Below are 24,486 nucleotides of genomic sequence, written 5' to 3'. Positions count from 1 at the left end.
ATTGAGATCATGGCATCTGGTCCCATCACTTCATGGCAAATATATGGGGAAACAGTGACAGAATTTATTTTGGGGGGCTCCAAAATCACTGCAGCCATGAAGTTAAAAGATGCTTGCTCCTTGGAAGAAAAGTTATGACCAATCTAGACAGCATATTAAAAAGCAGAGACATTACATTGCCAACAAAGGTCCGTCTAGTCAAGGCTATGGTTTTTCCAGTAGTCATGTATGGATGTGAGAGTGGACTATAAAGAAAGCTGAGTGCCAGAGAATTGATGCTTTTGAACTGTGGTTTTGGAGAAGACTCTTGAGTCCCTTGGACTGGCAAGGAGATCCAACCAGTCCATCCTAAAGGAAATCAGTCCTGAATATTCATTGGAAAGACTGATGTTGAAGCTGAAACTTGAATACTTTGGCCACCTGATGTGAAGAACTGACTCATTTGAAAAGACCCTGATGTTGGGAAAGATTGAGGGCAGGAGGAGAAGGGGACGACAGAGGATGAGATGATTGGATGGCATCACCGACTGAGTGGACATGAGTTTGAGCAAACTCTGGGAGTCGGTGATGGACAGGAAGGCCTGGTGTGCTACAGTCCATAGGGTTGCAAATAGTTGGACATGACTGAGCGACTGAACTGAACCAAACTGAACTAGCAACTGAACAACAACAAGGTGAAGTTAAAAGTTTATGTTCCAGTTTAACCTTAATCTTGCAGTTTAAGAAATAGAGGTTTAAATGTGCTATTTACGTTCCATAATAGATGCTGTTATTGCTGAATTTTCACCACATCAGGATTCTCCATCAAGGTATCCATTCTTCTAATAATTGTTATTTGGCACATACACATAACTCTCTGTTAATATCTCCTATAGTGGCTCTCTTTAACCTAGAAACTTTCCCTTATCTCTTCACTGTAAACTTTGCAATCATTCCTTTTCTTGAGATAATAGTACTCCCTAGTGAAGGTTTAGAATTTTAGCTAAGTTCCCTTTTTCAAACTTTCTTTTATCTCCCTCTGTGCATTTATTTTAACTTCAGCAAAATTAGCTAATGAATCATAATGTGGGAAGCAGTTGTTCGATAATAATCTAATGACTTATGTTAAATAATCAGTTTTCAAGGTTTTGTCAGTTGATACAGATTTAAAAAGTGCTTTAACTTTTTGACTTATATGGTAATGTATTGTTTAACTTTATGTGTCAGGCAGTTGACTGGTGACATACTAAGCAGCAATGAATAAAATGGAAATATTCTACTTACTGATCCCATATGTTGCCGTTTATACACAGTCACGCCCACTTCAGTTTGTCATTCTCATTGCTCTCATTTTAAAGTATATAGTAAGTATGATTTCCCAGCTGCTTGGTGCATTGTACTGTATCAAGTATAAATGAATAGTAAATGTTTGAAAGAGCAATGTGAAATGCATCTATTTAATCCATCATTAAATAGATTCTGAGATATCTTACCTATATTGTGTTGGCTGAAAAATCGAGTTTTCAAAAAGCAAATCTGTGCTTACATGACTCCACATTGTTGTTGCTGTCACTCATAGGACTCCTTGTCTTTACATCTCTACTAGGGGATGCTTGTGCTGAAATTAAGCTGCCTTCTCTCTGATTGCACACTGAAAGGTCTGTATTCCTTTGCTTGCCAGACAGCTCTAGACAGCTCTCCTGAATTACTCCAAATCTTGCTTTAGTGAAGTAGCCTTTATACTAGAGAGCAAATACTGAAGTCTCATAAATCACTACTAACTTGGTTAATAATTGCTTGCAGGGGAGTTTCTCTGCATTGCTAGTGTAATACTAAAGTATTCTGTTACTGCCAGAAAATGGACCAGATGGCAAGCAGTTACTACAGAGTATAGTATTATTGTTTGGTCTTTATCACTGAGAAAGGCCACTTTTAAAATCAAGTTTCTACTCTATTTCATGTCTTCCATCCAGTGTTGTAGCATTCCTCTTGAACTGTATTGTTATCTGTAGATAGACTTGGGTAGTATTCACTAAACAAATAATACCTATCTTACCTTTTTTTAGAGTTTAGTTTGAAGAAAATGGAACATATTTGCAAGTAGCTCTCTCTGGATTTATTTGATTAAGTTTGGTAAAATGAGGGACTTTTTGTTTTGGCCAGTAAATTTGGTATGTGGAATAAGAGATTAAAAATAAACATTATATGATCATCTTAAGTGAAATTTAATGAAATAAAAGCCAGTGCCCTTTGCATTCTATGCTCTGTATCTATTTGTAAGAATGCCAGTAATATATCAATAAGTATGGTATAAAAATAAGAATGCTTAAAGAGATTGTAGTAGTGGCCTCCAGGAAAGGTAATCAGTTCAAGGACAAAGGGTGGGATTGTGATATTGGGACAAAAGGATAATAGCTAGCATAGATAAATAGCTAGACAAAAATGGCAGGGACCTGTGTATTGATATGATAACCAAGATTGTGCAGTACATCTTCAGTCAGATTTTCCCAGTGTAATCTAAATCAAATCTAAATTAAAAACTAAAATAGGTTTTCATGGCACTGTATTGTGCTGATGCTTAATTTTGTAGTACAAACATTGGGGAGTATGCCTTGAGATGAATGAAACTAAAGGTAAGGTCTTCCTAGTATTTTTAGTAAAAGTTTATTAAATTATACCTATTTCCACAGAATATATGCTAAAATTAGAATGGCAGCAGAAGACCAGCCCTGGTCCCTGTGTAAGATTGATACACATATGCAAGAAGTACTCCGCAGTTTTACGTTCATGTTTTTATTTGATTCACTTAGCAGCAGGCCCTTTTCCTGCTATAAAGGAAATTGGCAGAGTCCGTTTGTACTTTCTCCTTAGCCTGTGAGTACTAGCAGAATCACCACCATGATCGTTGCAGTGCATGCTAGGCCTTGTCATTTGATTTGGAAAATAGTCCCTACAACAACCAGTTATAGCAATGATATATAAATATATGCTTTGTTCGTCATTTGTGCATGGTAGTATATGATAATAGACGCAGATACCATAGCTGAAGTTTTATGACATTGCATAAAACTCAGGAGATAGAGAAATCCGTTGCAAACTGTAGACCATGTTGAAGCTTTATGATTGGCCACTTATTCTGTCTTCTAGATAAGTTTGGGCTTGTGACAGATAGTATAAATCTGGAAAATTTGAATAAATTTTGAGTTGACCAAAAATGAAAATAATGCTGTGCAGAGATTTTCAATGAGATATATCTGGAAGCATTTAGGTGAATATATTGTCTGCTAGTATCCCCAGTCAAAATTGCTAGCTCCAACTTTATTGGATCAAACTAGAGTGAAAATTTACTATTTGGGGATTTAGGTTTCTCTCTCTCTCTCTCTCTTTCTCTGTGGACACAAAGAGCTTACCTGGTGGCTCAGACAATAAAGAATCTGCCTGCTGTTCATTCTTGATAAAGAGAAGAAAAGACAAAGAGGAACAGTGTGAAGCAGATGTTTTCCAGAAGTTCATCCATCCTCACCCGTAGTAGAGGGAGAACTTGAAAGACTGTTGAGGTATTTAAAGCTATGGAAAGTCTTGTGAAGGCATTATGCTAAACCAGAGAGAAACAAAAATGAAAGAGGAAAGACCAGTTGATGAACTTTAGAAAGAGAAGTTCTCATTCCTGATGACTTATGGAAACATCTTGCCTTCAACTTATTACAGGTCTTTAAAAAGAATCAAGTCAACACTAGAAGACACATTGCTGGTGTTACCTTTTACTAGATGTTTTAATTTGATTAAGATGTTTACTCAGGACATTTTTAAACTCTTTAATGAATTTCTCTGGATGGGCCCTGGATGATGTACTCTTGTCTATTCAAAAGACTATATCAGAGTCCTGGATAGGTGTTAGCTTCATTAGAATAATAAAGAATGAAGTTATTTTTGGTAAAGCACCCAGGCTTTTGAGAGAAAAATGGGAGAGTAGAGCCCTTTTATACTTTTGGAAGTGAACCCATCAATCAAGAAGGGAATGGTGTGTGGTTAGCATCATCCAAATAATGCCAAGTAATAAATAGATTGTCTTCCTTAAATATATGGGACATGAGTCTCATTTGAAAAGGGAAATTAGAGTCTGTGGCCGTACCACCCTGACTGTGTCCGATCTCATCTGAAAAGGGAAATTAGAAAGTACTGTGAGCCCCATTTTTTGGTTATAAACTTTGACTTGGTGTAAAAGATTAAACTTTTAGGACCTTTTCTCTTCATCTTTCATGGGCTAAAGTTTTTGCTTAGTAGAAAATTGGAGTAACATTTCTAGAACCCCTCCATATTTTGCATTTTCTTATAGTGGGCGATGCTTCCTTACTGGGCTGGTCTCTTCACTGATCTCATATCGGTTGAATTTTCATGGAGGCATTCGTGCATGATTAGGCTTCTATTTTCACTGTTGTGTCGGAGTATACCCTAAACCCTTAAATGGAGATATAGCTGTCAAACTTAAATATCATAGAGCTGTTTCTCTCTTTATATAAAAGATACTACTTTTTAACCATTTTTCACCGAAAGTATCTTTTTTTCTCATTAAAAAAATCACCCTATTATACCAAATAATATAGCCTTTAAGTATTGCTTCTGTGAACTAAATAGTATCTTACTAAATGTACATGAGCTGTATTGTTGGTTTTTAACCCAAAAGATCACCATCATCCCTGCTTAGTTCCGGTCAATTCAGATATGATTAAAAGGCATTTATTTTAGCATGAAGAGAAATTTGATAGTATAGTCTGTTTCATTCCTCTTTACTACATGCTTTTCCTCACTGGTCATTATTTTTTCAGTCCAAAAAGCCAAAAATACTTGTTATCATGAGTTGTATTTTTGCAATTTTCCCCTTTTCTTTAAATAAGAAAACCAATATAATTTCATGTATAAACTTAAAGAAATAGATTTTACAAATAATGTATAGTATAATTCTAAAATAACAGTTTTTTCTATTTCCATCTGCTTTTTTAGAATAATCTCTTGTGTTTTGTCATTGTTGGAATGTGTCAGATGACCATTTGATGCTTATGCTCTTGTGAGAGTGTACAGACTGAGTTAAACAGATATAGGCTTCCTCCTTCAGGGATTTCATGTTTGAATAAGAATAGAGACAAATATAAAGATGAGGACAGAGACATCTGTTCAGATACCAAATATATCAATAAAATTATTCTGCATAAAAAAATTTTTTTTAAATATCTATCATCTTCTTACACTAGACCTGAAACAATAAAGTTCTGTCCCTTTCTGGACAGAAAGGCATTGATAAGCATTGATCTTACAGATAAGAGAGAGGGAAACTTTATTGAATTTTTATGTTCCAAGCACTATGCTAAGGATTTTTTAACATGTGTTGTCTTATTTAATTATTACAACATCACTATGAGGTAGTAACTTTTTTTTTTTTTTTCTTCACTTGGTGCTAATAAGGAACTGCCCAAAATTTCCTGAGGAAGTCTTAGTAATTGCAGAGTTCTCCATAAGGTCAGTAATGCTGAGGGTGATGGAGTAGTGACCTGAACCAAAGGAAAACCTTCAGTTTAGACCATTTCTGCTCTGCTGTTAGAACAAGACTGGTTTCATATATGTTCTCTTTGCTACTAAATACTGAATAATAGCATCACTGAAAAAATGTAGAGGTTTCTAAAATGTTTCTGGTCCCTTCGTTACTCATTTGCTACAGGTGTTAAGATGTTAAGGCTGTAGTCACGGTTGGATTCTCTTTATGGAATGGTTAGCTTGGCGCTTCCTTTTGGGCAGAAGGAGGTGCTCCTAATGCTGTCCACCTGTCTTACCAGTGCTTGCTGTTAGTCACAAGGTGGCCTGGTTTATAAAGAGGAATGAAAGAATTAGAATTTACTATTTTCTACAACTAGAAAAACAAGGCAAACTATTCATGTATTTTTTTTATTTGAAGTATTAGTCATTCTTTTAGTTCTATATTTCAGAATAGTAATTTAACCAAATGCAGCTATCTTCATCTGAAAAGTGGGATTTATAGAGCTACCTGATTTGCAGTTTACTTCTGACTGCCTGCTGCTTGTGTTATGTGAAGCTATGATAATCTGTTTTGACTTCATCACAAAGATAAGAAAAATATTTCCTGGAAAGCTACATCACTATGGAATCATTTGTCCTATTAAACTGTGTGTTACTATGAAATATCTCTTATTGTATTTTCCACATTGTTTAACTATATTTACTTCATAATCTTGTCCTTCTGATTTTCACCTCTGTTAGTTAGTATTTAGTTACTTTTGAGCTTAAATTTTAAGCAATTTTAATTTATCCTGTCACACTAAAATTTGAATTTTTGTAAGTTCAGATTGGGGAAATTAGTACTATATTTTGAGATTTGTTATGTTTTCTTCATTTATCTGTATAAAATTTGAAAATTCATAATTCAATAATCTGAGATCAAATTCTCAGATTTCAAGATTTATTAATCTGTATTTCACCTTATTAATGCCTTTTATGTTTAGCACATTTGATTCTGCCTCTCACACTGGATTCTTTTAACCACTTTAAAGTTCTTATTCATTTTTATTGATAATCAAAAGTCTATATCAGTATAGATATTCTTGACCTAGATGTTGTCATTATTTTAAAAATCTATGAGCAAAACCCTTCCTAAACCTGTTTGTGGACCTCACGTTAGGGAATGTTTATCTTATATAATGGACTTCCCTGGTGGCTCAATTGGTAAGGAATTCGCCTGTAGTGTGGGAGACCTAGGTTTGATCCCAGGAAGACCTAGGATCTTCCCCTGGGTTGGAAAGATCCCCTGGAGAAGGAAACAGATACCCACTCCAGTATTCTGGCCTGAAGAATTCCCTGGTAGCCCAGACAGTTAAAAATCCGCCTGCAATGTAGGAGACCTGGGTTCAATCCCTGGGTTGGGAAGATACCCTGGAGAAGGGCATGGCAACCCACTCCAGTATTCTGGCCTGGAAAATCCCGATGGACAAAGGAGCCTGGCGGGCTGCAGTCCATGGGGTCACAGAGTCGGACACAACTGAGCAACTAAGCACATCTTATATAATGCATTAAATCTCTGAAATGTAGTGTTATAACACCTTTTTTATAGCACTATACATTTAATAGTGAAAATGAATTGCATTCTCTTCTAAAGGAATTTAAATTTTCTATATCCTGGTCATGAGAACTTGATTTTCCAACCTGATATTCTCTTAATCACTAAAAGAATGTTAGATCTGTTTTCTCATGATCTGCATATAAAGGTCAGTGAAGGATAGCACTTCGAAAGAAACGGATTATATGCATCCTTCCAGAGCTGGCGTGTATTACAGCTGTGCCTTTGGACTCACTTCAACAACAGTTCAGTGACTCTTAGAGGAAGAGAATTTTAGAGGCCCTAACTGGGACTCAGAATAATTGTACTAAAAACGCTTGCTTCTCATGCCTGCATAACCTCTGCAGTGAAATGTTTAAAATTACTCTTCTTATCCCTCAAATTCAAATGGTCTCTCAGTGCTTTTGATTTTCCTTTACAAGGTATCTTCATCTATCTCTTTTTTGCTTTTTACTAATTGCTACCACTTTTTTGTTTAGGCCTTTGTTACATTTTCCCTGGGATAATTTCAACATACTAGTTTTCCTACTTACTCGTTTATGCTCTAAGAGTATAGTGACCCAAATAAAAACCCATCCTGGAAAAGTTCACGGTCTATCAGGAAGTCTAACATGGATGTAGATAATTTTAATAACAACATATTAAGGTGCAATTACAGAAATACATGTAAGAAGCTGACTAACATTAAGAAAGGAAGTAATTAACTCTGAAAGTAAATATTAAAGAGAGTAATCAGAACATGGAATTATTGAGATTTTGGTCATGTTGTTTCTGTAGCATGTGTAGAGGCAAGTTTTTGTTCTCTTGTTCTAAATAAATTAAAGATTGATTTGTAATATTTTTAAAACAGAAGAGCATAAAATTTCCAGTTTATGAGCAAATAGATGCAGCTGAGATGCAACTTTGGCAACTGAGTTAGCCACAAAACTAATGTTTCTCTATTGACTTATCTGAGAATGGGGTGGAAAATATCTTGTCAGTATATGTCTAAGTAGATACACATTTGTTTATGTATTAGTTAAATCAGATAACATGTTAAATCTATCAGTTATAAAAAATGTAAAACCTTTGGTCATTCAGCATTTATGCAGCTTCTGTATTTGCGGGACATGTATATATATCTATAAAATACAGGGTGCCTGTTGTAGCAAATTGTGGCCGTCTGGGCTTCTCAGGTGGCTCAGTGGTAAAGAATCCACCTGCCAATTTGCCAGAGCCACAGGAGATGTGAGTTCAGTCCCTGGGTCGGAAAGATCCCCTGAAGAAGGAAATGGCAACCCACTCCAGTATTGTTGCTTGGGAAATCCCATGGACAGAGGAGCCTGGCAGGCCACAATCCAGGGGGTTACAAAGAATCAGACACAACTGACTGACCGAGCACACATAACGTGATTAAGCTACAGTAGAGTCAGACACGACTGAGCGACTTCACTTTCACTTTTCACCTACATGCATTGGAGGAGGAAACGGCAACCCACTCCAGTGTTCTTGCCTGGAGAATCCCAGGGACGGCAGAGCCTGGTGGGCTGCTGTCTATGGGGTCTCACAGAATCGGACACGACTGAAGCAACTCAGCAGCAGCAGTAGCAGTAGCAGCAGAGTCAGTATAGATATCCCCTAAATTTGCAAGTGTATACTTCAAGATAGCTTTCTCTTTTTTTTTTAACTTTTCATTTTGTATTGGGGTATAGGCAATTAACAATGTTGTGATAGTTTCAGGTGAACAGCAGAGGGACTCAGCCAACATCTACATGTATCCATTCTCCCCCAAACCCTTCTCTTATCCAGGCTGACCACATAACATTGAATAGAGTTCCATATGCTATACAGTGGATCCTTGTTGGTTATCCATTTTAAATATAGCAGTGTGTACATGTCCATGCCAAAGTCCCTAAGTATCTCTTCCCACTGAGAAGCAGAATTTTGTTCTTGAAGTCTGTCTCTTTCAGTTTTCTAAGTTCATTTGTATCATTTCTTTTTCAAATCCACATATAAGGGATGTCACACAGTATCTCTCCTTCTCTGACTTAACTTCACTCAGTATGACACTCTCTCGGTCCGTCCATCTTGCTGCAAACGGCATTATGTCATTCTTTTTAATGTCTGAGTGATATTCCATTGTTTATATGTACCACTTCTTCTTTATCCATTTCTCTATCGATGGATATTTAGGTGGCTTCCGTGCCTTGGCTATTGGCTGTTGTTAACAGTGCTGCAATGAACGTTGGGATGCATGTATCCTTTTATATCATGCTTTTCTCCAGATATATGCCCAGGAGTAGGACTGCAGGGTCATATGGTAGCTCTGTCTTTAGTTTCTTAAGGAACCTCTATACTGTTCTCCATAATGACTCTACCAACAAAATAGCTTCCTTATTTTTAGTGATTTTCTGAAGCAGATGTAACATTGATATTTTAGAAGCAAATAATTTTTAAACATAAAGATACTTCTGAAATTAAAATTTAAAATATATAAGATATGCTCTCTATATATTTTAAGTTAGAAAGTCTCTGCTATCTTAGCCAGTGTATATAGACTTATAATCCACAGTTAACTAACAGTTATCTGTACTCTGCCTTAATGATACTGACTGTAGAGTATTGTACTAGATGTTAGTTGCTGCATTTCAAGGTGAATATTATCAGCAAAAAAAAATACATCCAGTGATGGCAAAGAAGACAGCAAGCTATCTCACTTGAATTATGGTTAAAGGAATTGGGGTTAAAAGAACTAGGGAAAATTTTAAGTCTTTGTCAATATGTGAAGAGGTAGAAGGCAGACTGTTGGAATAAAGAAGTGTAAGAATAACAACCTTTAGGAATAACTTTAGAAGTGCTTCACAAAAACTTCTGTATCAGATAGGTGAGCTCCTAACACTGAAAATTGCTACTGAACTTTAATTAGGTGACTTATAAGGTACTTTAGTGTTTTAAGGTTTTAACTTGGCTGGCTTAACATTTGGAGAAGGAAACGGCAACCCACTCCAGTACTCTTGCCTGGAGAATCCCATGGAGGGAAGAGCCTGGTAGGCTACAGTGCACTGGGTCCTAAAGAATCGGACATAACATTAATCTCTTTGTTTTCAGAATATTTAGATTGGAAGTGTGGGATTGAGTTTGCAAAGGCAGGATTGGGATGACTTATTATCCAGTGTATATTTAGAAAATTCTCTAGTTGATATCAAGTAATTCTGACATGTTTTCAGAGGTAGCAGACTTCTTCTGTAAAAGGCCAGATAGTAAATATTTTAGATTTTGCAGGCCACATGGTCTCTGTAGCATCTGCTCAACTCTACTGTTTTTGTGCGGAAGCATCGTTGATGGTACATAAACGTGGTTTCTTGGCTGTGTTTCAGTTGAACTTTATTTACAAAAAGCAGGTGATTAGCCGGGTTTAGCCTAGGGCCATAGTTGGACAACTCTTGCCTTAAATTATAAAATCTGGAAATACCATTTTAATATAAATGGAGAAAGGCTTTCAGTTAAGGAGTTAAAAACCAAATTGTCAAAATGTCATTGTCTTTTTGGCTGGAAGAGTGCACGTCTGGTGTTCCAAATACTGAATTGCCCATTGAATTAAGAAACCTTTTGCTATAAAAGTCAAATGACAATGGAGAGTCTGAGACTATTTTCTGCTGTTCATTTCTGCTGCATATTTTGTCCTTAAAGGTGTGTTTTTACACCTTGGTTTACTGTTTAATTGATTATATCATTTATTTGAAAATAAAACTTTTAAGAAATATGAATTTAAAAATCATGAAAAAATGTCATGGTAGAGACTCCCTTTTACTTAGAGTATACTACATAGAATTCAAACTCCTTCACTTGGAGTCTGTCCACTTTTCTTGTGTCCCGGTGTATCTCTCAGTCCTCCTTCATTATCACATATCCCACCTATTTCCATGCATTTCATACTCAAGTAGTAAAAAAAATCAAATTTGTATTGCTGGTAAAGGCTGCATTTTTTTCATGGTCTCTGTACACACACTGTTATAGCTGTCTAAAACTCCTTCTTCACCTAGCTGCCCCATGTCCAAGCCACTTCTCTGCAAAATCCCTATTAATCTGTAATGCTGTACATAAACTTCCCTGATGCCTTCCTTCCCTAGCCTCCTCAGGCAGTTGGAGATTTCTTGTGACTTTTCCAAAGTTCCTATTCTGCCTTATAACAATTTTCCATTGTTAAAGTTGTTGCTGGGTCTTGTCTTTCCCCAACAAACTCAACAACCAAAGAGAAAGCATCTATTTACCACTGTTTTCATACTGTTTAACATAGAACCTGGCACAAACAAGTATTTCTCCAAAAAGGGCAATTAAGCCAGGGATTCCTCACACCTAAGCCATAAATAGCTGTACTAATTAAATAGGGATACATGGGGTCTGGGAAACAAGCCACAGTTGCAAAAATCCCAGCATCTGAGCCACTCGGTACTTTCCAAATTCGTCTTTGAGTCTTACGGTTCCAACTCTGCCTTCAGGCTTCAGCACTTGACTCTGGTACTGCTTTGTGAAGCTGAAACGTCTTGTTTACTTGCCCCCCTCTGTAAAAGAACCCAGTCCTCTTTTTTCCTATCACTAACAGATGCCATTCTTGAATAATTCATAAAAACTTGAAAAGATACTATGGGTATACTTGACGGGTTTGCTAATTATATTTAACATTTTTTTGAGTGCTTACAGTGTGCCAGTCTCTTTGCTTACATGGTTTTCATCTATTACCTCATCAATACCATGGTCCGATGAAGTATATGCTATTATCCCAACTTAACAAATTGGGGCAGGGGGCCAGGGTCGGGGTGGTGGTGGTGATAGAAGGTTTGGTGAGATGAATTGAACTGCTTAAGGCCATACAACTATTAACTAAGGCAGACAGAATCTGCATGCAGTGTAACTTCAGAGCCTGTTCTTTTATTCACCGTTATTCACCACCAGGGAATATTCCTGCCATAACTGTATGGTTATAATGTGTACTTTGAAGTCATGTAGACCTGGACTCAAAATATTTAATGTTTACTGGTGGCAAATAACTTTACTTCTCTGACCCTCAGTTTTCTCATATGTAAAATGTTTATTACTTACCCCAAAAGGGTTATTGCATGCATAAGTGCAAGATATCTACTAAATAGTGAGTGTTAGCTCCATTTGTCTCTTCTACACTTCTGTTCTTGTGAGCTCTGAGGTGATGGTTTGAACAGAATAAGGCCTGGGGTAAGAGGACAAATAAGAAAGTTAGCTTCCTCCCCCTCCTGTAGAGTACTACCAGTGTGGACCAGTGCCTGCTTTCCAGGATCTTCCAGTATTTTATGGCTATGATCACATTTATTCTCTTAATGAGAAGGGTGTGTCTCAAGTATTTCATAGTTGTTAATTGCCCATGAATATACTAAAGTAGAATAAGGATTAGAATCAGTGATCTCTTGGGTACTAGACTTCTCTTTGGCTAGTTCTCAGGAAACATATGGGAATTATTATTTATTATATAAAATAGTTGCCCTCATAATTCCATAACATAGACCTGTTAGTGCCATTCAACAAAGAAAACTATAAACACAGCTGCTGTTTTGGTATGGTTTGTGGTTTGGTTTTGTTTTTATTTGAACTTTTTTCTGCAGGCAGATCATCACTTAAAAGTAATCATTTGGCATTTCCCCTTGCATTTTTCAAATTTTTTGTGTGTGTTTTTTAAAAGCGTAGCCTAACTCATTTCTATAATTATGCTCTCAGATAGATCCATCTGGTTTTCTTACTAGCCAATGAATTTTCTTTTAAAAATATAGAGAATAGGATAATTATATTTTAAATCCTATAACCTCGGTGAGTCTCTTATAAATTTGAAGAAGATATTTTCAAGTATTAAAAAAAATTGTACATTCCTTATTGTCTTTCAACTGATCTCTGTATTTCTAGGGTAGGGAGAGGGCTTGAAATTCCTGCTATTTTACTCCTCATTTCCTCCTCTATGTGTTAAAACTCTGAAGCATACCATAAACACTTGTTTGCAGCTGAGAATGGGTACTGCAAAAACGTCTAATCAAAATAGATCCTGTTGCTCTCTCTAGGTTTCATAGGCTGTGTGGAGAAAGAGGAATTGTAAGGGGCTTCCCTGGTGGCTCAGAGGTTAAAGTGTCTGCTTGCAATGTGGGAGACCTGGGTTCGATCCCTGGGTCGGGAAGATCCCCTGGAGAAGGAAATGGCAACCCACTCCAGTATTCTTGCCTGGAGAATCCCATGGACAGAGGAGCCTGGTGGGCTACAGTCCACGGGGTCGCAAAGAGTCGGACACGACTGAGCGACTTCACTTTCAATGTAGATGTAGTAAGACAGTTTAGGTCTTTGCAGTGGTCCAGACAAGAGTAGTAGTGGACTGACCCAAGACATTAAGAAATTCAAGATATAGAATTAACACAATTTGTTGATGAATTAGAAACTGGCTTATACTAAATAAAGGAGTCAGACAGTTTCTGGATTAAGTATATCCTGCTCTTCACCTCTTTATCACTGCGTGTGTTCGTTCCACTCCTGCTTATCCTTAAAGAATTTAGTTTATATGTTACCTTCTATGGAAAACAGCCTCATTCCAATTTCCATTAAGTTAGGTGACCACTGTATGTACTTTTATAAGCACCTGGTACTTCTTCATGAGAGGTTTTTTTTTTCCCCCTGTTTTATGCCTGTGAATTTTTTACCCCACACCAGCATACACAGAACCTTCACACTCTCGATGTTGCCTGTCTTATTCATCATCATATTCCCAGTACCTAACATGGTCCTGGGGACACCAATACATTGTTGGTGAATAGGGTCATTTATAGCTGTTGTCTATAGTGCTTGATAGAGTAATTGAATACAGTAAGTTGTCTGGGGTTTTTTGAATCATTCCTCTGGCTTTTATTTCTTTTTTATTTTCTTAATATCTCTGACCTTATTTTTTTTCTTATAGTTTTATAGTTTAGCTTACTGAATAACAAAATATAAACCACAAGAAATAAAATTGTGCTCCGTGGGACTTCCTGTAGCTCATACAGTAAACAATATGCCTGCAATGCGGGAGACCCACGTTCCATCCCTGGGTTGAACAGATGCTCTGGAGAAGGGAATGGCAACCCACTCCAGTATTCTTGCCTAGAGAATCCCATGGACAGAGGAGCCTGGCAGGCTCCAGTTCATGGGGTTGCAAAGAGTTGGACATGACTGAGCGACTTAACACTACTACTTTTTGGTAAAAGGGATGGATCATTGCAAATTAATCATCCTATCTCAAGGAAAATGCATTGATGACACTTTTTATTATACTGAATATATAACTAAATTATAGTTAAAGACAGAATCATCAAAGGTATCACTTAGACAATAATCAATACAAAAAAAGGAAATTACAAAGATTTTTCTTTCTTAAGAAAGAAAAAAATACTAAACTGTGTAAATTCTAGTTACCACAGAGTAGAGGTAGTAGTGTAAAAGGAAAAGGATTTGACTTCTCTGGCCTTTACTTGACTCATCTTTAAAATAAAAACAGTGGTGGTGGTGGTTTAGTTGCTAAGTCATGTCTGACTCTTGCAACCCCTTGGACTGTAGCCTGCCTGGTTACTCTGTCCATGGGATTTTCCAGGCAAGAATGCTGGAGTGGGTTGCCATTTCATTATTCTTGCCTAAAAGCCTTTACTTTACTCATCTTTAAGAACAGTGGAATCATGGTCTAAAAGGTCCTTTCCAGGCCAAATTCTGTTGTTCCATAAAATAGAAAAGAATGATATATAATGGGAATTTTTGTTTCATTTGCAGCTTACTATTTATTCTCTCCATAGCTCCAGCTCTGTCTTGATAAGATCTAACCTTAAAAATCCATTCAAATAAGAATTTTTTTATTGAATGAATTTATTAAATGTGATTAAGTACAAGTAATTGTTTTTTCTAATTTCTGGTTTGGAATCAATTCTTTTAGCCTGTGCTTAGTCGCTCAGTTGCGTCTGACTCTGCAACCCCATGGACTGTAGCCCACCAGGCTCTTCTGTCTATGGGGATTCTCCAGGCAAGAACACTGGAGTGGGTTTCCATGTCCTCCTCCAGGGCATCTTCCCAGACCAGGGATCTAACCCAGGTGTCTTCTGCATTGCAGGCAGATTCTTTACTGTCTGGGCTACCAGGAAAGCCATCTTTTAGCCTAATTAGGAACAATAATATAAGATGAACTATAATTACTTACTCTAATCATTTCAAACTACAGAAAATGAAATTTTACATTTAGTAATGCCATAAGTGTATTCTTTGATGGTTCCTCCTTTAACATACTTTTTCTTTCTTTGATTTAGATTTCTGCTTTGGGACAGCCACACATCTAATTCCTTAAAGTACTTTTATATGTAAAACTTGTAAAGGATCAGAACAATGCCTCCAAGACCATCATCAGGTGAACTGTGGGGCATCCACTTGATGCCCCCAAGAATCCTAGTAGAATGTTTACTACCAAATGGGATGATAGTGACTTTAGAATGCCTCCGTGAGGCTACATTAATAACTATAAAGCATGAACTATTTAAAGAAGCAAGAAAATACCCTCTCCATCAACTTCTTCAAGATGAATCTTCTTACATTTTCGTAAGTGTTACCCAAGAAGCAGAAAGGGAAGAATTTTTTGATGAAACAAGACGACTTTGTGACCTTCGGCTTTTTCAACCCTTTTTAAAAGTAATTGAACCAGTAGGCAACCGTGAAGAAAAGATCCTCAATCGAGAAATTGGTATGATAAAATTTTGAAATGGCATTGTCATCCTATTCTAAATGCAAATAACTATGCAGCTTAACTGTTTTCTCATTAATAAAATATTTTGTCTGAACTGGTTAAATAGATTTCAAAATAAAAGTCATTACAATTCTAAAGTATTTTTTGACTGTTAGGCTAAGGGACTATTTTTAACACCTTGGTATTATTCTGTAAAGTTTTCTTTAAGAAGTATTATATGAGGGAATGAGGGATGATTTATATTTGTTATATCCCAGTTTTGTTTTCTAAAAAATAATTGATAATAATGTTTGCTACTTTTGCTCCAAATTACTGAGCATATCATATTTTATATGTTAAACATATTTGAGATTTTGTCAATTCTTACTATATGCATTCATCAAAAATTTTATTAACACAGAAAATTCTTTATTGTGATTGTCTATATCTACCAAATTCCTTGTTTATAACAAGCATGGTCTTACCATGTGTTTAACAGAATATTTATATTCTTTAAGGTTTTGCTATCGGCATGCCAGTATGTGAATTCGATATGGTTAAAGATCCAGAAGTACAGGACTTCCGAAGAAATATTCTCAATGTTTGTAAAGAAGCTGTGGATCTTAGGGATCTTAATTCACCTCATAGTAGAGCAATGTATGTTTATCCTCCAAATGTAGAATCTTCACCAGAACTGCCAAAGCACATATATAATAAATTGGATAAAGGTAAGAAAATTATTTATCTACCGTAAATGGCCACCCTAATGAAAACTTTTATCTGTACCTATATCATTATAAAACTGAAAAGAAAACATTGAATTTCAAATTCACTGTTAACAGAATTACAGCTAATTATATTTTTACAAATAAAAACAACTATAAATAGAAATTTTATGAAATTATGGAGAAAGTTAACACATTCTTACTATATACAAAGAAAAAGTAAATGTTAGATGCAGTGTTTAACTCTGATCATAATGAGTGATAATAATGACTTGATTATTGACAGTATATCAGTTTCTAAAATTAAGTGAACATGAGAATATTTAAACTGAGTTGTTTTAGAAATGAAAATATCATTGTATCAGATAAATATTTATGTTTTTCAAGGTAACAAAGTGAAGTTTTTAATGGAAAGTTATAGAATAGGTTTACTTATTAAACATAGTATTCTGTCAGTAGAATAAATTGAGACATCTTATTACTATTTCAGCCATATTATTCAAAGTAGTTTAATGATTATATAACATAAGATCTTCATTTAAAATTCATTTCTATATTAGCATAGTTTTTAAAATGGAATGATCTTTTCATTTTTTCCTAATACTCTTTATGAAAATTTTCCGACATATAGAAAATCTGAAAGAATTTTACTGTGTATACCTTGGCCACTCCAACATATTTTTAATCTTTTCATTTTCATCTTCTTTTTCTTGGTCCCCTAGCTTTACACTTCATTAATCATAAAAGGAAAAAAATAGAAAATTTATTTTCTTCCCCTTCCCTCCCCCATCTTTTGTCTCATTCTGATTCAGCATCTTTCTTTAAGTCTCCATGGTTCTTTCCCATAGTTACGAGACACACTTGTACTTAAAGTACTGTTGAACCTTTGATGCTGTCATGAATCACTCTTCAGAGGGGTTGTATATATGAAGTATGTCATGCAGTTTAGAATGGAAATTAGCTTGATCTCAAGATACTTGCAACACACAGTAGTCACAGGTTTGTGTGCTTGCCTTAAAACATGAGGTTGGGGCATGGTTTGTCAGCCCTATCAGATTTGAAGATTTGCTCTTTCTACCTGACATTTACCTGTATTTAATTATGGTTGATTATAAGTCATGTCTGTTTGTGGTTAGAGTAATGGTACTGCATACTTTTTGAAACTTGTCTCTTGAAAAATGAAATATATGTGGTGATGGCATCTAATATTATTATTCTATTTTAGGGCAAATAATAGTGGTGATTTGGGTAATAGTTTCTCCAAATAATGACAAACAGAAGTATACTCTGAAAATCAACCATGACTGTGTGCCAGAACAAGTAATTGCTGAAGCAATCAGGAAAAAAACTCGAAGTATGTTGCTATCATCTGAACAACTAAAACTCTGTGTTTTAGAATATCAGGGCAAGTATATTTTAAAAGTGTGTGGATGTGATGAATACTTCCTAGAAAAATATCCTCTGAGTCAGTATAAGGTGAGTAACAAGTTTTAAAGATATTAATCTAAATTTAAAAGGTAATAACATTGGGAACTGGTATCTGTATTTAGGATGCAGTTTTTGTAAATTTAATTTTTTTGGCTACACTACTTGGCTTCCAGAATCTTAGTTCCTTGACTAAGGATTGAGTCCTGGTTTTGGCAGTGAAAACACCAAGTCCTAATTACTATACTGCCAGGGAATTCCCAAAACTAAATAATTAGTATTAGTAAATAGCATTAATAAGTTTATTTTTTTACAGTATATTTAGTTTGAGAGACTGATGGATTTGAGAGGACCAATGCTATTGTTTTAGATTTTATATGATTAATATTTGGGGACCTGACTACATGTATATGGGTAAGCTGAGTAACAGTTTACAGTTGTAACAATAGTTATGTCATTATTCAGATACAAACATTTGATTTGGTGACTATTTAATTGTGCCATGAGGTAAGATATAATAATATTTCAGGTGTTTTACAAAAAATGCATTATCATTTTTTCTGATTGTTCCAGTTCTATAGTGGAAATACATTTATAGCCAATAGGAATTTTAAATAACATGAAACTTGCCCAAAAGGCTTTTCATGTGCCATACTTTTCAGAAAAGGGCTTGTTGTATTTGAATACGCAGTGTTAGCAATAAAGTAAATGTTCTTTGTCCAAAAAAAAAAAATTGGCAGTTACACTAACACCCAGATATGGGGCATTTAGTGATTTTTATCCCTTTCCAAACAGTGGCACTAGAAGGAATTAAACATTTCAAAATCCATGGTCTACAGTTAATTAAGATGTACTGTTAATACTTCTCTACTCTGTTTTTCTATTCATTAAATAAATACCTGTAAGAAGCAACCATATTTGTACCAAGCATATGTCAAGTAGTGATTTACAGTACCAAGTAAGACATGGTCTTGGCTTTTAGTTTGCTTACATTCTACTAGGGCTTATGGGTAAGGAAGTAGATTTTTAAAATATGTGTACAGTAGTGCTATGTGTATATGTGCTTAGTAGCTCAGTTGTGTCTGACTCTGTGTGACCCCATGGACTGTAACCCCCCAGGCTCCTCTGTCCATGGAATTTCCCAGGCAAGAATACTGGAGTGAGTTTTCATTTCCTTCTCCAGGGGATCTTCCAAACCTGGGGATCGAACCTGTGTCTCCTGCATTGATAGGCGATCTTCACCTACTGAGAGATTAGGGGTGTACAGTAGCATTTATATTAAAAATCTCTATCCTGATTATCATTTTAAAGTTCAAACCAATGCATTTTAATATTTTTTAAAACATATTTCATAATTATTAGTCTCTTCTCTTTGTGTGTGTGTGTGTGATTTTTTTTTAAGAAATGTTTCTCAAGAAATGTTGGGACGAAAGAACAAGTGGGCAGCAGCTCTTGCATTTTACATCAGTGTGACTTAATACGTTGAATGACAGAGGCTTTCTAAATATGTTGCCTTTTCCTTTAAGTACAGTGTTTTCATCATGAGTATGTCCTGATCCTTATTTTTAATTCTTTCTTTTTTTTTTCCAGTTGAAGGTAGAACTATAGTCTCAAAAGCTGACCTTGATTTTTCTTTTCTTTTATACAATTTATATGCCAGGAGGTACCTGGCTTATCTGTGCTGTAACCTAACTCCCAAATGTTAGTGTTTTAAATGTTATAAATATAGCAACTGCTAAAAAAATATCTATAATGTTTGATTTGTTTAATCACCTTTGCAGATTAGTATGTAAATTATCTCATAATAGTCTTGCATTTTGCTTTTAAAATGAAAACCTTATAAGAAATGGCTTCTCCCCTCCCACCTTAATCTCTTACAGTATATAAGAAGCTGTATAATGCTTGGGAGGATGCCCAATTTGATGCTGATGGCTAAAGAAAGCCTCTACTCTCAACTGCCAATGGACTGTTTTACAATGCCATCGTATTCCAGACGCATCTCCACAGCTACGCCATATATGAATGGAGAAACATCTACAAAATCCCTTTGGGTTATAAATAGTGCACTCAGAATAAAAATTCTTTGTGCAACCTATGTGAATGTAAATATTCGAGACATTGACAAGGTAAGGTCAAGTATTGCTGTTTATAATTTGACATAAATTATTTTATATAAATCTTTTTTATTGAACTATATCATAATCTGTTGACCTGCAATATGTTTTCAGTTGGCTAGAAAACATCTACCTCAGTTTATAGTCCTTTTCTGTAATTCTAATAATTCTAATATCTATAATTCTAAGCTCTTAAAACCAAACTTATAGAATTCATTTGGCAGAAAAACCTGACCTAATCTGAAGCAAGGTTTTTTATAGTCTTTATTTATCCCACTTAGTGTAAATATCCATATGTTTTGTTATAGAAATATTAATAATTTCTCTATGAAGTACTGCTGTAACTGCTAAGAGTACTAAGTAATATTTAGTATATGTATCAATTTATCGTCCTGAAATTTGTAAATTTGTATCGTTCAGAATTACATAACTGTCCTAAAAAGGGATTGTGGGCCTGTGTTGAAGGCAGCAACATATTGGTGAAAAATCTACATCATTTATTAATTTACTATATATGGGAAGAAAAAGAGAACAGAAAAGCTACATCTGAACAAAAACTTTTCGTTGATTCTCTCATTCATATCAGTTAAATTGTTTTGATAATGTTTAATACTGGTCTTGTCTAGTATGTATATGTGCATGCGTATGTGTATGTGTATACACATAACTTTTTTTTCCCTTAGATTTATGTTCGAACAGGTATCTACCATGGAGGAGAACCCTTATGTGATAATGTGAACACTCAAAGAGTACCTTGTTCCAATCCCAGGTAAGGAAGTATATGAATTTATATTTTCAAAAGTCATATTAGTGTTTAACAGGGTAATAAAATAAAAGTAGCATATTTTACATTATCAGTTTTATGCAAGTCATATATAATTCCCAGACATTTAATATAGAACATAAGGACATTCCATCAAATAAGTATCCTCATTCCGGGATCACTTTATTTATTTTGTCTAAAATGTTACTGGAACAGTTTTTCTGATTCTCTCTTTCATTGTGTTGAGGAGAAAACAGAATGTGGTTATAGTTTTGTGCCGATGATTCCGTACAGTAGATCTGAAATCCTTGCATTTTATTCCTTTTTAAACTCCATTTCCATTGAGAAGTGAGAGTTGGCAAATAACTTCAGAGCTGTACTACTCTGAGGCAGTTTCCTTTACAGCACTCCCAGGAATACTTGTTTATGACATTCAAGTAAAGAATTTGGGGGAACAAACCAATTTCTTAGTGGGAGGGGGAGTTATTGGAAATGTTTAAAAATGATTACTGCCTAGATAAAATGAAGAAATAAAAAAGGTAGTACAATTCAGCAGCTTTCCATCTTGCCATTTCTTTGCCTTTCTTTATAGAATCATTTGGGAGTAAAAGTTTATTCCTGAATATAGTAGTATTTTAAGAGAACTCAAATTGGTTTTAAATGTTAAAGTAGACTTTTTAGACTAGCAGTAGAGCTAACTAATGGATCTTTCAGAAGTAAGTTTCATAATGAATTCAGACTGAGTTCTAGAAAAGTCAGGGAAAAGTTCTAGTCTTGTAATTGCTAGAGGTGCCACCCTTCTAGACCACACGTAAAGTTCAGAGAGATGGTAGCCTTCTCTACCAGGAAGAAGGAATATAATTGCCATCCTGCCTGAACCATTGTAGGTCAGAAAGCACATCATTCAGGTTAGAAGTTACACTGTGGCAATAGACAACACCAGAATCCTTTAAAAATTTTTGTTAGACCAACAAAAGTTTGTTTCCCATTCATGCAGCATATCTGTCACAGGTTAAGTGGGTGCTTCTGTAAGGAGCCTAAAAACAATATTTGAGGAAATAATAGCCAGAAATTTCCAAATTTTGGTGGAAACTATAAAACCAACAACCTAAGGGGTTCAACAAGCCCAAGGAAAGACCCCCAAATAACGTTAGATAGGTTTATCTTAATTCTGTCAAGTAACAAAAATAAACAGATTTTAGAAAAGTAAAAGGTAAATTGACCCCAAAATAACGTTAGATAGATTTATCTTAATTCTTTCAAGTAACAAAAATAAACAGACTTTAGAAAAGTAAAAGGTAAATTTATTTAATGATATAAGATCAAAATGTCAAATTTTAATTTATTAAAGTAACTATTTAGAAAGGATTTCTGTTTTATTATCTTTTCTTTAAGAATATCTATAAGGTAAAATCCCTATGGAAGTAGTATAAAGACTTAAGTAAATTTTTGAGCTTTTCTATACTTAAAAATCAGAGATAAAAATAAATGAAGTTATTAGATAAAATCTTAAAAATTCTGAGATTAAATGATTTTTCCAAATTTGTGCTTTCTAGATGCTAAATAAATTAGATACTTTATGATTTCCATATAAATGTTACCAGTTATCTCCCAAAATCAGAATAAATTTGGAATATATATATATAAAACCATTGCTTAAAACTAAAGAACTTAATTGGGTTGTGCGTGTTTGTGTGGACTTTAGAAGAAGAAAAGAATGTGCTTTAGTTGGTTAGCACAGTACTGAACAACTATAATAGATTAATAAGACAGCTCTCTTAAAAAGTGTGCAGAAAAATTTTCATTAATTATGAGCAGTTCAGAAGGTTTCAGTGTCATAAAAAGTACTAGGTACATTTGAGATATACCATCTAATTTTTCTTGAATTACTATGAACTTAACAAAGCTTACAGTATTTCTTTTCCCTGCATTTGTTGTTTGCTTTCCCTTTAGATTTCCTTCTAGCTGAGTTTCCCCATTTTAAATGTAAGTCTTCTCTGTATAAATGGACACTTGAGCTTTTAATATGGACTAGTTACTGTTCTTGGAGAAGGCAGTGGCACCCCACTCCAGTCCTCTTGCCTGAAAAATCCCATGGATGGAGGAGCCTGGTGGGCTGCAGTCCATGGGGTCGAGAAGAGTCGGACACGACTGAGCAACTTCACTTTCACTTTTCACTTTCATGCATTGGAGAAGGAAATGGCAACCCACTCCAGTGTTCTTGCCTGGAGAATCCCAGGGACAGGGGAGCCTGGTGAGCTGCCATCCGTCTATGGGGTCGCACAGAATCGGACATGACTGAAGCGACGCAGCAGCAGCAGCAGCAGTTACTGTTCTAATTTCTTTATGTATGTTATCTCATTTAGTTTTCACAACAGCTGTATGAGAGTTGGTGATGTTATTAGTCCCATTTCACAGATGAGAAAACAAAGCAAGGGTTACACATTTAGTAAAATAGTAGAAACAAGGTTTTACTCCAGACAAGCTGACTTCTGAATTCATATTTTTAGCCATTACTCTGTTTTTTAATTTAAAAAAAAAACTGCTTATTGTATTTGGTTCTTTGTAAGTATGTATACCAAACATAGACATAATTTCATGTGTAACAACCAGTAAGTTAAAGGGAACTTATGAAAATTTGAATAACTTATATCACTTTTTGTAGTAACATTTTTTTCTCATTATGTCAAGTTTTATTACTTCCTGTGAAGTAGTTACTCTGAAATTTAAATACTTTCTCCTTATGTATCTTTTATTTTATTTATCTACTGGCTTATTTAAATTAACAGGCTCTTCTGAGTGAAACTGTGTCATACATAAGAGTAATTAAAAATAATCATAACAGGAAATTAATTTTATGTTAATTTTTTTTAGTTTTTAGTTTTTTACTTTTTAGTTTCCTTTTTCTATTTCCATTTTCTATAAGTGAATTTGTTTTTTATTTTTACCAAAGTACAGCACAAATGCATACAATTATATACATCATGATTGTATAGTTCAGTGAATTATCACAAAATGAATACCTATATAACCACCTATATAACCACTATGCTGGTCAAGAATCAGAACATTTACCAGCATTCCAAAAACCCCTCCTCATACTCCTTCCCAATCCATTAATCTTCTCTCCTCCCCAAAGGTAACTGTTCTAATGCTATTAGTTTTGCTTGTTTCTAAATTTTACACAAAATGGACTCAAGGAGTTGATATTCTTTTGTTCCTAGCTTCTTACAGTCAACATTATGTTTATAAGATTTCATCTATATTGTAAATAACTAGTGTTCATTTCCATTGATATACAGTATGCCATTATATGACCATACTACCATTTATCTATTTACTGTTAGACATTTGGATTTTTTTTGAAGTTTGGAGATACTGTATATAATTCTGTTAGCATTCTGTTCAGGATTGCATACATTTGTGTGGTTTTATACCTAGAAATGGAGCCGAGTTAGGGATCAGTTTTAGTAGATAATGGTTTCCAAATTGGTTGTACAAATTACACCTCCCCTAGCATGTATGAGATTTCCTGTTAATGAACATCCTTACCACCCCTCAGTATCATCAGTCTTTATCGTTTTAGCCATTCTCTTTTATAGTGTTATTTTTTATTTTTGCATTTTCTGGATGACAGA

At 35.0% G+C, this 24,486-nt stretch overlaps 1 protein-coding gene across 1 annotated transcript in view; it reads left to right on the top strand.

Moving 5' to 3' along the window:
- The window catches only part of PIK3CA (phosphatidylinositol-4,5-bisphosphate 3-kinase catalytic subunit alpha), an 83,319-nt gene that overhangs the window by 36,041 nt on the left and 22,792 nt on the right, over positions 1–24,486 (top strand). Inside the window, exons 2-6 of the mRNA XM_069559434.1 lie at positions 15,412–15,839; positions 16,340–16,549; positions 17,772–18,022; positions 19,852–20,097; positions 20,769–20,854. Of these exons, the coding sequence (XP_069415535.1) occupies positions 15,488–15,839; positions 16,340–16,549; positions 17,772–18,022; positions 19,852–20,097; positions 20,769–20,854 (1,145 nt within the window). The 5' untranslated portion in view covers positions 15,412–15,487. The remainder of the gene's footprint in view (positions 1–15,411; positions 15,840–16,339; positions 16,550–17,771; positions 18,023–19,851; positions 20,098–20,768; positions 20,855–24,486) is intronic.

This window comes from Ovis canadensis, chromosome 1 (assembly GCF_042477335.2).
Source record: "Ovis canadensis isolate MfBH-ARS-UI-01 breed Bighorn chromosome 1, ARS-UI_OviCan_v2, whole genome shotgun sequence".
NCBI classification, from domain to species: Eukaryota; Metazoa; Chordata; class Mammalia; order Artiodactyla; family Bovidae; genus Ovis; species Ovis canadensis.
Note: the sequence above shows the minus strand (reverse complement) of the source record. Positions and strands in the feature narration are given on the sequence as shown.